This window comes from Oncorhynchus masou, chromosome 24 (assembly GCF_036934945.1).
Source record: "Oncorhynchus masou masou isolate Uvic2021 chromosome 24, UVic_Omas_1.1, whole genome shotgun sequence".
NCBI classification, from domain to species: domain Eukaryota; kingdom Metazoa; phylum Chordata; class Actinopteri; order Salmoniformes; family Salmonidae; genus Oncorhynchus; species Oncorhynchus masou.
Window position 1 is genome coordinate 72,708,658 of NC_088235.1, and position 14,704 is coordinate 72,723,361.

Genomic DNA, 14,704 nt, shown 5'->3' on the forward strand with positions numbered 1-14,704 from the left:
GTGTGTGTGTGTGTGTGTGTGTGTGTGTGTGTGAGTGTGTGTGCCACCACAATGATGCTGGCTGGTGTTTGTGGGCCATCACAGTAGACTCTTCACTGGGAGCAAATTGACACGAAGTACAAGAGCCTATTAAAGGTCTTATCTGTCTGTTCTGTTCTGCTTGCCCTTTATATAGAGGGAACTAAAGGACTGGGCAGCCAGGGCTACTGTCTCCGCTGCTTCAATTTACTGCCCCCCCCCCCCCACACACACACACACGCACGCACACGCACGCACACACGCACACACACACACACACACACACACACACAAACACACACACACACACACACACACACACACACACACACACACACACACACACACAAACACACACGGCAAAGACAAAAGGGCTAGGCTTGGCAAACACATACACACCACGGAAAGGGGTCCGCACACACGTACTTGCAAGCATGCTCTCCACATCACGCTGCACACTCCTATATCTCAAACTATAAACTCCTTCCCCGATTGAAAACATTGCTTATGAATCTGAACGTGATCCCAGACCTATTGACACTACGCATGAGGCACTTCATCAACCCTCTCCAGTCTATCCAACTGTAGACTACGGATGTGTGTGTCTGTGAATTTTAGCCAGCGTGAAACGTACGCAAAGTTTACTTCACCCTTTGTCTCTCCTTTGCAGGGCTGTGTGACTTGTCTGAGGAGTGCCGTTACTATGGGACTGGGGCTGCGTGTGTGTACCAATGTCTTTGTTGGATTAGCCCGGGGGTAAGAGGGTGAGGAGAGGAGGACAAGTGTGTGTGTGTGTGTGTGTGTGTGTGTGTGTGTGTGTGTGTGTGTGTGTGTGTGTGTGTGTGTGTGTATGTATGTTGTATATAGGGGGCGTATATGTCTACCCAGGATGACAAGGGGCGGGCCGTGTGTGTCTGGTGTGTGAGAACTGTATGATAGACGGGCAGAGAGCAGGGCATCACGGGGTCCTCAGTGTGGTGCTAAGCACCAGCGGTCTCAGGGGGCAACCAACACTGGCTCCCATGGTAGCCTCCACCCACCCCCCTACACTGCACTGACCCGCGGGCACTGTGCCCATCAAACACACACACACTCTTTATTTGGCTTTTCTTTAACACCTATCCCCCTTCTTTCATTGGTATAGCCTTCATTACCCCCAACCCACTCTCCCAAAAAGCTGCCAATGAGAGAGGGGGAAGGGGGGTAGGAGGTGTGGAGAGTGGGCACAGGCACACAAACAACGGCCCCTCAATCAACCGTCCCGACTGTACCCCCCCTTTCCGTTTCCATGGCGAGCGGACTGGGAATGTTTACTGTTACAGTCACATCTCTCTCTCTCACTCTCCCTCCATCAATCCCTCCTTCCCTCTATCCCTTTCTCTCTGTCTACAATGGCCGCCATGGTTAACTTTTGTCCTTGGAGCCACAGGGAGGTTTAGAAACTAGGGGCCGAGTGTTGGGTGTGTGGGTGTGAGGGTGTGAGTGAGACAAGTTCCCGCTGTGGGGGTCACACACTTTAATATAGCGAAGCCCTCACTGTCCATCTCAAGCCTTTTTATGTCGGGGGCTTTAATATCGCGGCTCTATCAGACGACCCCCCCCCCCCCCCCCCACAGACAAAATTGACATTGACGGAATGCACGGCAGAGGGAAAATGGCCGCTTGCACATAGAGCCGCTAGTAGTCCAGAGGCTCTGCCTCAACGGGCATTTCTATGGGCGCCTGAAGAACAGAGAGATTGCAACAGCGCTACTGCTGTGGCGAGAGAGCGTAGCTCTGCCCGTTAATGTAGAAGTCAATGACAATATCCTTTTCTACTTTTAGCAGGCCCTTTGTCCTTCCGCAATAAAACGGGTTATTTATTAGATAAGACAACTGTGTCCACTTAAGATGCCATGGCTCTTAGGATAAGAGTAGGGGAGTTAAAACCAGTGTCCCATACCATCATGACCACCTAATCATCACCAAGTGGACTGAGCTTTCTGGCGAAAAATGGCGTCCTGAATACATACTCAAACAATGGCTCACAAACACCCAGATGGGGAGTGTGTGTGTGTGTGTGTGCACGTGTGGGTATGCGTGTGCTCGAGAAACAGGCCTCAGAGTCCCAGTCCTCAGCGCCAGGCCAAATTAATAATGCGCAGAGCGCCGGATTGGCAGGCCTGAGCAAACACAGATAGATGTGCAGATTGGGCTGGAGGCTTAGTGGATAACCCCAGTGGGACAAGGAGAGAGCGAGGGAGAGAGGTAAGAAATGACAGAAAGAAAAAGAAAGAGAGAGAGAGAGAGAGAGAGAGAGAGAGAGAGAGAGGCCGGGATGAATAAATAGATAAATAAATAAACACAAACAATAAATAACAGCAGCAGCCACTCGGCTAACCTCACTCCCTCCCCTCCCTCCCTCTCTCCCACCCTCCCCTCCCTCCCTCTCTCCCACCCTCCTTTCTGGCAGTTGTGACAAACACCTGCCTCCACTCTCCCAGGGGGAAGTGTGTGTCTTGCGGCCTGTGACAGAGTCAATAAATCGACGGCCCCACTCGCTGAGGGCCGCAGACTCGCCGCTTTGACACACACACACACACACACACACACACACACACACACACACACACACACACACACACGTCATCATTCCTTCACTTCTCTTCACCTCTCCACCCTCTCTTCCCATCCCGCCTTCCTTTTCTCTGGCAGTGAGTCTGTCCTCTGTGGGCTGGTTGTCTGGCTGGATGTAACTTGGCTGATGCACGGTCTCTTGTGGACTGTAAAAGCTGGTTTCTCAGTTATGGTGATGGAGCTGGTTAAGTCACGGCGCATACTGGTCTGTCTGGTTTGTGTGTACTGGGATATGATGGTATGTGAGTGCAGAAACCTGGTTTCAGTGTACTAGTGTGTAGTGATGCGAACTACTGTGTAGTGGTGTGTAGTAGTGTGTAGCGATGTGAACTAGTGTGTGCAGCGTGTAGAGACGTTTAGTAGTGTGTAGTGAGGTGAACTAGTGTGTCGTGATGTGTACTAGTGTGCAGGGGTGTGAACTAGTGTGTAGTGCTCTGTGTGTGTGAGTATGTGTGTGTATGTATGTGTGTGCGCAGTGGTCAATGATTAGAGAGGGGGTCTCAGTCAGTGCCACACCAATTACAATCACCATAAATCACCTCTGGAATAGGTCCCCGTCCAGCCTAGACACTACTACTGGAACACACACACACACACTCACACACACACACACACACACACACACACACACACACACACACACACACACACACACACACACACACTAGTCACCAAGTGTTAGCTTATCACACAGCTCCCTTGTGAACAGAAGCTACAGTATGTCGTGTGTGTGTAGCAGACTCCGGGGAAACAGAGGACTCTCTGTCCCAGCAGACGGGGACAGTAGCCGTACAACACTGTAGGGTATGTGGCTCACCTGGGGCTGCTGAGGGATATTTACAAAGCTGGGGTCTCGGGGGCCCACACTGACGAAGCGCTGGGCTGGGGACGTGCTCGGTGTGGAGTAGGCTGCAACGGGTCAGAAAGGGAGAGAAAGGCATGCCTCGGTCATCCATTGAGATAGAGAAGGTGAGTGCTCGCTAATTCCAAAAGGAGGATGTCAACCCAAGTAGCCAGGTGATACGTCTGTGTGTGTGTGTGTGTAGGTGTGTTTGTGTGTGTGTGTGTGTGTGTGTGTAGGTGTGTTTGTGTCCAGTGTCCACTCACTTGGCGAGGTGGGGGAGTTGCCCCCTCCCTCGGTGGAGGTGGATGGTGGTTTGGAGTCTGGCACAGGCAGGGGTACGGGCCGTGCCATAGGGGGCGGGGGTGGAGGGGGCAGCATGGGGGTGGGCAGGAATGGGTTGTGGACCTTCCCCTGACTGCTTCCGTTGGGCTGAAAGAGAGAGAGATATAGAGATATATATATGTATAGAGAGAGAGAGAGAGAGAGAGAGAGAGAGAGAGAGAGAGAGAGAGAGAGAGAGAAAGGTGGGGGGGTAGAGAAAGCGAGACAGAGGGAGACAGAGAATACAAAGTAAAAACCAAGCAACATTGCACCTTCAAAACCTGGACCCAACACAAACGTACTCACACACACACACACACACACACACACACACACACACACACACACACACACACACACACACACACACACACACACACACACGCACACACACGCACACACACACACACACACCAAACACACCAAACACACCAAACACACCAAACACACCAAACACACCAAACACACCAAACACGCGCGTGCAAGCCTCCCAACAGGTCAGTGCTGTAACCTGTTACGGTATCACTATCAGAGTATTGGTCCTGCTTGTCCTCTAAACAGGACATTTGTGTGTGTGTGTGTGTGCACGTTCCACGGAGGACACGCGCACATTTAAGCGCTTCTTTGCGAGACACTGCTCAGCAATTTTCCCTGCTCCTGGTCATAAAGAATTCTGCTGCTGTGCGCACTTTGCCGTTGATAATCTATTACCAAAACAGTGTGCTGGGGCTAACTCTCTCTCCCTCTCGCTCCCCATCCCTCTCGCGCTCTCTGAAGCATCAGGGCTAACTCCTACACTCTCCCTCTTTCTCCTCACAGCCTCTCTATCCCTCTACCCCCCCCCCTCTCTCCATGTCTCTCTTCCCACTCGTTTTCCCCTCTCTCTCCCTCTTAATCTATCCATCCCTCTTTCTCTCGCTCTCTCCACCTCCTCCTATCCCGCCGTCTCTTGTTGTAGTGTCGGGGCCAGGCTGGAGACAGCAGGCTGTAGGGTCAGCTACCGTGCACTCCAGATTTATGCCTAGAAGGAAGTCACACCGGTGTGTGTGTGTGTGGGTCTATGCGCATGTGCAATAGAGACAGCTGTAAATCAGCCAGCCACTTGTATCAGATACGCTAAGTCGTTTGATATAGAATCCCGCGCCATGTTCAGATCTGATCGAGAACGATTCTGTTGCTCTGTTTTGGTGATTGAATTACTATGAAAAGGTCCAGGTAAGACGGTTAATTGATGGTATTGGATATGTGTCTACCCTTTCCTTTACTGCTATTCAAAGCTAGAAGTTAGTCATGTACTGAGATTGTCGTCACGGCTCGCTAAACCTTTACACACACAGTGCTGCTCTCTCTCTCTCTCTCTCTCTCTCTCTCTCTCTCTCTCTCTCTCTGTGTGTGTGTGTGTGTGTGAGAGTGTGTCTCGCAGTGTGTGTGTGTGTGAGAGAGTGTGTCTCTCAGTGTGTGTGTGTGTGTATTGTGGGCAGGAGTACACGGAGAGATGGATTCAGATTAAATGGGCGAATGAAAAGTGTGCATGGGGAAACTGGCCTGGGTATTGATTCAGTGTCTAGACAGAAATATATCAACTATCTAACTGCAGACATCGAGTCAAACCCCCCCCCCCAGATACAGACACACACACACACACACACCCACCCACACAAACGCATTCCCACGCAAGTACATATACACACATACAGGCATACGCACGCACACACACACCTCCACTGCAGTGCTCTCTCTTCGACCACTTGTACAGTATTTCCCCCATGGTATTTCTGCATACTTCTAACAGAGAAAAAAATCCCCCATTAGTGTATATATATGTGTGTGTGTGTGTGTGTGAACGGACCAGCATGAATGTAGAGCACTATAGAGGGAGAAAGAAAACGACAGAAGAATTTAAACAGAAGAATCCAAAAAAAAGAAGCAAGAGGCATCGAACAAGTAACGCATCCCAAATGACACCCTAATCCCTATGGGCCCTGGTCAAAATTAGTGCACTATTTAGGGCAGGGGTAGCTAACCCTGTTCCTGGAGTGCTGCAGGTACTGCAGGATTGTGTTCCAACTAGACACCACACCTGACCAACTGAGCTGACTGATCAGTTCAGTGATTTGCCTAAATTCAACACACCTGGTCTTCCAGGTCAGTTCAATAAAAAAAACTAAGTGCCCGCGGCCCCTCCAGGGCCAGGGTTGCCTACCCCTGGTATAGGGAATAAGGTGCCATTTGGGACACAGCCTAGGTGTTTGTGGTATGTATGTACTGTAGAAGGCTCCTTGTTCTTACGTTAAGGAAGCCCACCTGTCCTCCCTGCTGGCCAGAGTCGGGGCAGACAAGTTGGACGAACTCCTTGAGGCTCTCCTGGGGGTGGTAACGGATGGCCGGGTGGGAGAAGTAGGAGCCGGGCTGCTGGATGATGGGCGACGTGGGGAAGTGGAGGCTCGACGGCGTGGCGTGGGGACTCGCTGTGGGCGGAGAGGTGGGGGGGAGATAGCAAGTTTGTCATGTCAGTCAATAAGAGAGAGAGAGAGAGAGAGAGAGAGAGAGAGAGAGAGAGAGAGAGAGAGAGTGTGTGTCTGGTTAGGGAGTAGGCTAGAGAGATGGGAGGATGGAGGAGAGAAGGTGACATCATCTATCACAGTGGGGCGCCATGCACCACAGTTTGTCACACACCATTTAGAGTGTCACTTCATACCATACATGTTCCGCACATCAACACACTCACATCTAGACACACCCACATAATCACACCCAGTAATTCCCAAACAAACAAACAAACGCCAAGGCACAAACACAAGCTGGTCTGTGCGTGTGTGTGTGTGTGACAGGCCTTTTTGACGTGGTGGTGACAGAGGGCAGGCGGCCCACGGTGCAGATGACAAGACGTCTACGGACCACAATGCCCCTCACTGTCTATCAAAAGGGAGGCGGGCCCTCCATGATTCAACCAAAGGCATACTTTGGCCCGCATTCCTTCACTCTCGCACAAGGGGAAAATGTGGTGATCGTTTACTTGACACTTCTAAACATGATATTTGTCACAAATTGGTATACAGTCATTGTAATTAGGCAATGACATTTAGTGACATTTGTGATGTCCGCTGATGGCATTTGACATTGCACTGTGTCACAACAGAAGTGTCGAGAGCAATGAGTCTGGAGGTGAGTCTGGAGTCTGGAGGTGTTGTGTCACCGATGACACAATTAAACATTTCCATCCTCTTAACTTCCAAATCTGTGTGTGTGTGAGCATGAGTGTGCGTGAACATGTGTGTGTGTGTGTGTGTGTGTGTGTGTGTGTGTGTGTGTGTGTGTGTGTGAGAGACGTCTGCATGTGAGTGAGAGACGGTGTGAGAGTGAACGCAACCATGTGTGTTTGTGTGTGTGTTTGTGTGAATCCTGCGTGTGTCTGTGAGAGTGTGACCGCATGTAAGGTTTGTGTGTGTGTGTGTGATATTCAATGCAAGTGTGCACGAGGGCTCAATTAATCGACTGGCACAGGTCTGCACCTGTCCTCCACCCGGATCCCGTGGTATAACTGACAGTGCTGTAATGGATCGAGGCTTATTAAGGATTTAATTGTAACCAGCACAATCTAATTAGGCTGCTCTTAATAGAGGTAATATTCAGTTATTGGTTATTAGTATAATGCCTGGCTGGGACGTGCAACGGCGGGGGAGAGAGAGGGGTCTTTAAGCCTGTGATGTATTACTGCTGGGTCTCTTAATAAGACTCGCTCTCTCTCTGCCACTCTGCCCATATCAGAGAGAGAGCGAGAGAGAGAGAGAGAGAGAGAGAGGGAGGAAGGTGGTAAACAGAGAGAGAGAGAGGGAAAGAGAGAGAATGTACAGCAATTACAGAGACAGAGTAGGATAAAGAGAGATGGTTAACTAAGAAAGAGAGATGGTAAACTTAGTGCGAGAGAGAGAAAGAAAGAGAGGGAGAGAGAGGGCAGGGGGAGAAGCAGGGATCGTACAGCTATCGGAGAGAGAGAGAGAGAGAGATGGTAAGCTGATACTACATAAACATTGTTAAAGCCACAGCTCCCTGCTGCATTAATTCACTTAACTTTGCCGTGATTTATGGCTCTGTCAATAGAGGCTGACTGGAAACTGGGGGGACGCTCCCCCTCCGCCATGCCGCTATGTGGCCATTGTGTTTACAGTAATAATAGAATGGACCATGGCTCTCTCTGGGTGCATCCCAAACGGCATCCTATTCCATACTTACAGCCTCAATAGAGTCTGACAGGAAACTGGACCCTGGGCAAATATAGTGCACTACATAGTGGATAGGGTGCCATTTGGGAAGCAGACTCCATGCCCTTCCTCTATCACTTTCCAGTCTAAGAGGCTGAAAGACACAGAACCCCTCCTTTTCTCTTTTTGGCGTGCCCCGTCTTTTCATATTCCTGCCTTTTGTCTGGTGGGCTGGAATGTTGGACTTTTGAAGTGAGGGGTGGGGTCGGCGGGGGTGAGGGGTGGAGAGACCCTCGCTGTGCACTCCCTGGCTGCGCGAGCACACACACACACACACACACACACACACACACACACACACACACACACACACACACACACACACACACACACACACACACACACACACACACACGGACATAATGAGCATGAGCATGTGCATGTGTGCGCACACAGGCGGAAGAGTGGAGTGTCCAGACTCTACAATTGAATTAGCCTTGCTGTGCTGTGTGCTGAGGCAATGCTGCAGAAGCTGCAGGCAGGAGACAGAACCACACTGACCTCACAGAGGCAGACACACCCATTCACAGGCTGACTCAGTCACTCCCCCTCCTCCCTCTCTCTCCCTCTCTCACAGACACACTCTCTGTCCCTGTCATCCTCTTGCTCTCTCACTCTATGCCCTCTCAGGCACACTCTCTGTCCCTGTCATCCTCTTGCTCTCTCACTCTATGCCCTCAGGCACCGCTCTCTTTCAGACACCTCTCTCCTGTCCCATTCCCACCCTCTCTCTACCCTCGACTCCTCGTTCCAGCTCACTGGTCTGAGACCTGTTCTCTGGCTCATGGCAATAGGCCATAGTTGAGCCTACTCACATACAGGGCAGTACTGGGTACAGTAACCCAGCAGCGCAAAGAGATCCTTTTATCGCCACAGCCTAATTGACAAAACTTAAGTATTGCCAATTTTAATGTTGGCTGCATTCAAGGCAATGGCACTTACAAGTGGAGATCCTTCAAACACCCTCAAACAATGAAAATGATCCCAATCAAAGGTGTAGACACGCGCTCCACTAAGGCAGTTACCTATCTTCACATTTTTCCTTGTGGTAAAAAATGATGTGGGTAAAACAAAGCCCAAACTAAAAGTAAGAATCTCGGAGCATCGTAGCGCCATTCGGTGCAAGGACTCGATGTACCCAGTTGCGGCCCACTTTTTGGAAGCGAATCCCTCTATTTCGTCCCTACCTTATATATCGGCATCGAACACGTCAACCTCCCTAGGAGAGGGGGTAACCTTGACAATTTATTGTTAAAACGAGAGGCTGCCTGGATCTTTAATTGAAAGACCTTTGCTCCATTCGATCTCAACGTAGACTTTGATCTGAATCCATTCTTGTGATTCTTGTGATTTTGCCGTTCATTGTAAATGTTTATATGTAGCCAAATGGTATCTATGATTTTACGCTATCCATTCATGATTTTTATATACAGTACCAGTCAAAGGTTTTAGAACACTTTACTTAATCATTCCAAAGGGTTTTCTTTATCTATGTTCTACATTGTCTAATAATAGTGAAGACATTAAAACTATGAAATAACATATGGAATCATGTCGCAATCAAAAAAGTGTTAAACAAATCAAAATGTAAAGTTGAATTCGGAAGTTTACATACACCTTTAGCCAAATACATTTAAGCTCAGTTTTCCACAATTCCTGACGTTTAATCCTCGTAAAAATTCCCTGCCTTAGGTCAGTTAGGATCACCACTTTATTTTAAGAATGTGAAATGTCAGAATTATTTCAGCTTTTATTTCTTTCATCACATTCCCAGTGGGTCAGAAGTTTACATACACTCAATTAGTATTTGGTTGCCTTGCCATTAAATTGTTTCTGGTAGCCTTCCACAAGCTTCCCACAATAAGTTGGGTGAATTTTGGCCCATTACTCCTGATAGAGATGGTGTAATTGAGTCAGGTTTGTAGGCCTCCTTGCTTGCACACACTTTTTCAGTTCTGCCCACATATCTTCTATGGGATAGAGGTCAGGGCTTTGCGTTGGACACTCCAATACCTTGACTTTGTTGTCCTTAAGCCATTTTGCCACAACTTTGGAAGCATGCTTGGTATCATTGTCCATTTGGAAGACCCATTTGCGACCAAGCTTTAACTTCCTGACTGATGTCTTGAGATGTTGCTTCAATATATCCACATAATTCTCCTTCCTTGTGATGCCATCTATTTTGTGAAGTGCACCAGTCCCTCCTGCAGCAAAGCACCCCCACAACATGATGCTGCCACCCCCATGCTTCACGGTTGGGATGGTGTTCTTCAGCTTGCAAGCCTCCCCCTTTTTCCTTTTAGACCAGAGAACATTTCTCCAAAAAGTACAATTTTTGTCCCCATGTGCAGCTGCAAACCGTAGTCTGGCATTTTATATTGCGGTTTTGAAGCAGGGCTTCTTCCTTGCCGAGCGGCCTTTCAGGTTATGTCAATATAGGACTCGTTTTACTGTGGATATAGATACTTTAGTACCTGTTTCCTCCAGCATCTTCACAAGGTCCTTTGCAGTTGTTCTTGATTGATTTGCACTATTCACACCAAAGTACGTTCATCTCTAGGAGACGGAACGAACGCATCTTCATCCTGAGTGGTATGACGGCTGCTTGGTCCCATGGTGTATATTCTTGCATACTATTGTTTGTACAGATGAACATGGTACCTTCAGGAATTTTGGAAATTGCTCCCAAGGATGAACCAGACTTGTGGAGGTCTACAAATGTTTTAAGGTCTTGGCTGATTTATTTTGATTTTCTCATGATGTCAACCAATGGAAGGTAGGCCTTGAAATACATCCACAGGTACACCTCCAATTGACTCAAATTATGTCAATTAGCCAATCAGAAGCTTCTAAAGCCATGACATAATTTTCTGGACTTTTCCAAGCTGTTTAAAGGCACAGTCAACTTAGTGTATGTAAACTTCTGACCCACTGGAATTGTGATACAGTGAATTATAAGTGAAAACATCTGTCTGTAAACAATTGTTGGAAAAATGACTTGTGTCATGCACAAAATAGATGTGTTACCCGAATTGCCAAAACTATAGTTTCTTAACAAGAAATTTGTGGAGTGGTTGAAAAACGAGTTTTAATGACCCCAACCTAAGTGTATGTAAACTTTCGACTTAAACTCTATTTTATATTTGAAATGCTTCAAAGTAGTCACCATTTGCCTTGATGTCAGCTTTGCACACAGCTTTGCTCACAGCTTTGCTCACAGCTTTGCACACAGCTTTGCTCACAGCTTTGCACACAGCTTTGCACAATGGCGAGTCGGGCTCGTAAAATGTGGACGAGTCACTCTCTAGTTAGCGCCTGACAAGTGTGCTAATAAAACACCCCGTCACACTTGCAGTCGTACACGCACAGACAAACTTGACACGTGCACACGCACACACAACTCAAGGAGGTACTATGTCCCCCATTAGAATCATAATCAATCATTGGTGTTTTTATACCTCCAGCTCGTCACAACGTTAGCTAGCGAGGCAGATTGTCTAAGTAGACTACCATTGACGGGTGTCACTTATGGCTGTGTCCAAAATGACCTTAAATGGGATCTGGTCAAAAGTAGTGAAGTATGTAGGGAATAGGGTGCAATTTTGGATGCAGCCTTAGTCTCTGGATCACCGCCACTTATCATCGCTTACCCCGTCCAGTATATGGCCGTAGAGTCTGAGTGATTGACCGCTGCCTCTCTGGCCACTGACCAGCTCCTGTCCCACTGTGCCGACCCGGCCTGGGCCGGTCCAAGAGGGGTCCGCCAATGTCCATTACACAAATGGCCAGCGTCAATTAGGAATCATAATTTATTTCTGGGGGAGACTAAACTTAAGTGTTCGAGAACGATTTCCAATTACTTAGATAGCCTTGCTCACATGTTATGTTCCTCATTTACGCTCTGATTAATATTTTGCAGGGGAGAAGTTGTGAGTAAACTAAGTTTGGCGCCCATGTCCCAGCTTGTCAACTAATGAGCCCAAAAAGGCTTTTAGCATGCGGAGGGGGGCTGCTACCCTACCCCTTAAACCCATCTTTACTGCATTTCGTCCCCTCTTGACATCCGGGGGTCACACTACCGATCCTGGGGGACCGCTAGCCTGGTTAGTACCCGACTGAATGCTGTACTCACCATTACCTCGTCAGCGCAACATTCAGTCTGCTTTAAAACGGGTTAGGGGAGCCCTGTCAATACTTCTTGTCATTCCCATCAATCACCTCATATCTGAATTGTCCATATGGAACAAAAATGTTTTGTGAGCTGAAATAAAAGATCCCGGAAATGTTCCATACGCACAACAAGCTTATTTCTCTCTAATTTTGTGCACACGTCTCTACAGCCCTGTTAGTGAGCATTCGTCCTGTTATGACACTGCTGATTTGAAAAGACTCCACAGGTGGTAAAGGAGAAATTGGGGTAACAGTGTTAAGGCCTGTTAGAGGGGTGGGTGGAGTAACCTGCCACTGCTACAGAGAAGGATGACTTCCTGACAGCAGACACAGCACAGCTCATAACTCCCTGAATAAGCTCCCTCTTCTCTCCCTCTCCGGGGTTTATTTGGGCTTCACCTCGTGAGCGATGCGTCACATTGAGCTGAAGGTGTACTAACGCCACATTGTTGGGGCAATGGGGAGGATATCAAATATGTTGAAGCAGCTGATATGCTGCTAGCCTGCTAGTACGCTAACTATGGGCTCTGTAGCCCCCTGCCCCCATCCTCATCCATTCAACTCCAAGGGGACTAGCTGTAGCTTGGAAGGGAGGGCGAGGAGGTAGGGGACATCATCCCCAGCAGGGTCTCTGAGGGCCTTTCACTGGGGCTCTAAGCGAGGCCTGTTAGCTGTGACTTTAACGCGTCATTATGGAGGAGAGATGAAAGTGGGGCTGGATGGACAGCAGGTCCTCCCCACACGCGCCCAGTGGGTGGGCCTGTAGCTAATCTGGAGGGGGTCCAGGGGCATCGCCCCCCTCCCCCGGGTCAAATATGTAAATTATCATGACGTGGGAGGGGACGGGAGATGGAGGGAAGGAGGGAGGGAGGGAGGGAGGGAAAGAAGGAGGGAGGGAGGGAGGGAGGGAGGGAGGGAGGGAGGGAGGGAGGGAGGGAGGGAGAGAAGGAGGGATGGATGGAGGGAAAGAAGGAGGGAGGGAGGGAGCAGCAGGCTCCATTGTGGTCTGGGCCTACATGTGGTGCTGCATGGCCAATAGAAAAGTGCTACGGATTAGTTCCACTTTGCAAATTGAATTGGTTCGGTGGCTTTTTCTTCCCCCACCTACCACGTTGTTCTATTTTACCCCCACTGCCAACTTCTAGTTGAAAAATATTTAATACACTGAGCGTACAAACATTAAGAACACCTGTAAACAGTGACCGGTAGCAGGAATATATAAAATACTCGTAATATTCTAGTGGTAATACACTGAGTATACCAAACTCTAAGAACACCTTCCTAATATTGAGTTCCAGAACAGCCTCAATTTGTCGGGGCATGGACTCAACAAGGTGTGGAAAGCGTTCCACAGGGATGCTGGGAAAAAATCCCTCCCTTATTACGACTGAGAAGGGTGGTTTTCACTTGGAGAGATATCAACAGGTGGCTGTGTGTGTGTGTGTGTGTGTGTGTGTGTGTGTGTGCGAACCCGTGGGATGAGGCTGCTGAGGAGAGTGCAGAGGGAGACAACGAAAGAAGACCGTTTTAATAGCCCTTTTGAAGACGAGAAGTCAAGCTAACGAACCGTGCGGCTCGCGAGTCTTTGTTTGGCAAATTGTGGCGCCCTGTGACGACACCTACGTCTCGCGGCTCAACGGGTTCGGCTAACGTTTCAAAAGGAACGTGGGGCGTGAAGAAGGCGCTCCAACTATGATAAATCAATTACAGATGAGATTGGTACAACAGGGCGGTTAAAGTCAACCAAACAGACATGACAACCGGCTCGACTTATGAAGATGAATGAACCCCACCATTTTGGCCTTTTCTGTGAACGTAGAACACAACATCCGAAATGTGACAGTTATACTACTTACTGACACGAATGAATCCCCCCCAAGCCTCAACCTTTAAGCCCCAGTGGGTTTTAACAATTTTTTTTTTAGGTCAAAATATTATGGACATCAAGCCTGTAGTAATCCCCCCCCCCCCACTGCAGATGAAAGACATCAACGAAACAGTGGTGTGTGTGTGCTTGTGACGACTACCTTCTCTCAGACAGACTGTGACGACAAGCTCGCTAGCTGCTTGACAACACAGAGAGCTCAAAGTGCTCACTTCACTGCCGATGGATGGTCTTCCTCACGTGTTACACAGTAACCGACGCACAGTGATCTGCACCGAGCTTAGCAGTGAGTACGAGCAAAAGGGGAGACCGGTTGAAAAATAAGGATAAATAAAATGGTGAATTTAAAAAAGAAAAGCTATACGAACACTATAGAACTACACGTTCCTCAACCCTTTTCTCAAACTGCAAGAACACTCGCCTGGACAAAGCAACAGAGTGCAAACCAATGTTTGGATGACCCATATTTTCCCCCTCAAACAAAAAGCATCGCCAGAGCATATGAAAGCATTGCCTCGCTAAAGCAAATACTGCTGGTGGCCAACCACACTATACTGTAACGCTGTTCCCCAAACGGAACCCGATTCC

At 48.6% G+C, this 14,704-nt stretch overlaps 1 protein-coding gene across 6 annotated transcripts in view; it reads right to left on the reverse strand.

Moving 5' to 3' along the window:
- nfia (nuclear factor I/A) overlaps nucleotides 1-14,704 on the reverse strand; it is a 181,432-nt gene that overhangs the window by 13,806 nt on the left and 152,922 nt on the right. For 3 of the 6 annotated variants that reach the window (XM_064934775.1, XM_064934777.1, XM_064934779.1), the window contains 4 exons: nucleotides 6,089-6,267; nucleotides 5,519-5,584; nucleotides 3,742-3,907; nucleotides 3,452-3,543 (listed from right to left, as the gene is read on the reverse strand). In XM_064934775.1, the coding sequence (XP_064790847.1) occupies nucleotides 3,452-3,543; nucleotides 3,742-3,907; nucleotides 5,519-5,584; nucleotides 6,089-6,267 (503 nt within the window). The remainder of the gene's footprint in view (nucleotides 1-3,451; nucleotides 3,544-3,741; nucleotides 3,908-5,518; nucleotides 5,585-6,088; nucleotides 6,268-14,704) is intronic. The other 3 variants (XM_064934778.1, XM_064934780.1, XM_064934776.1) reach the window with 2 other exon arrangements.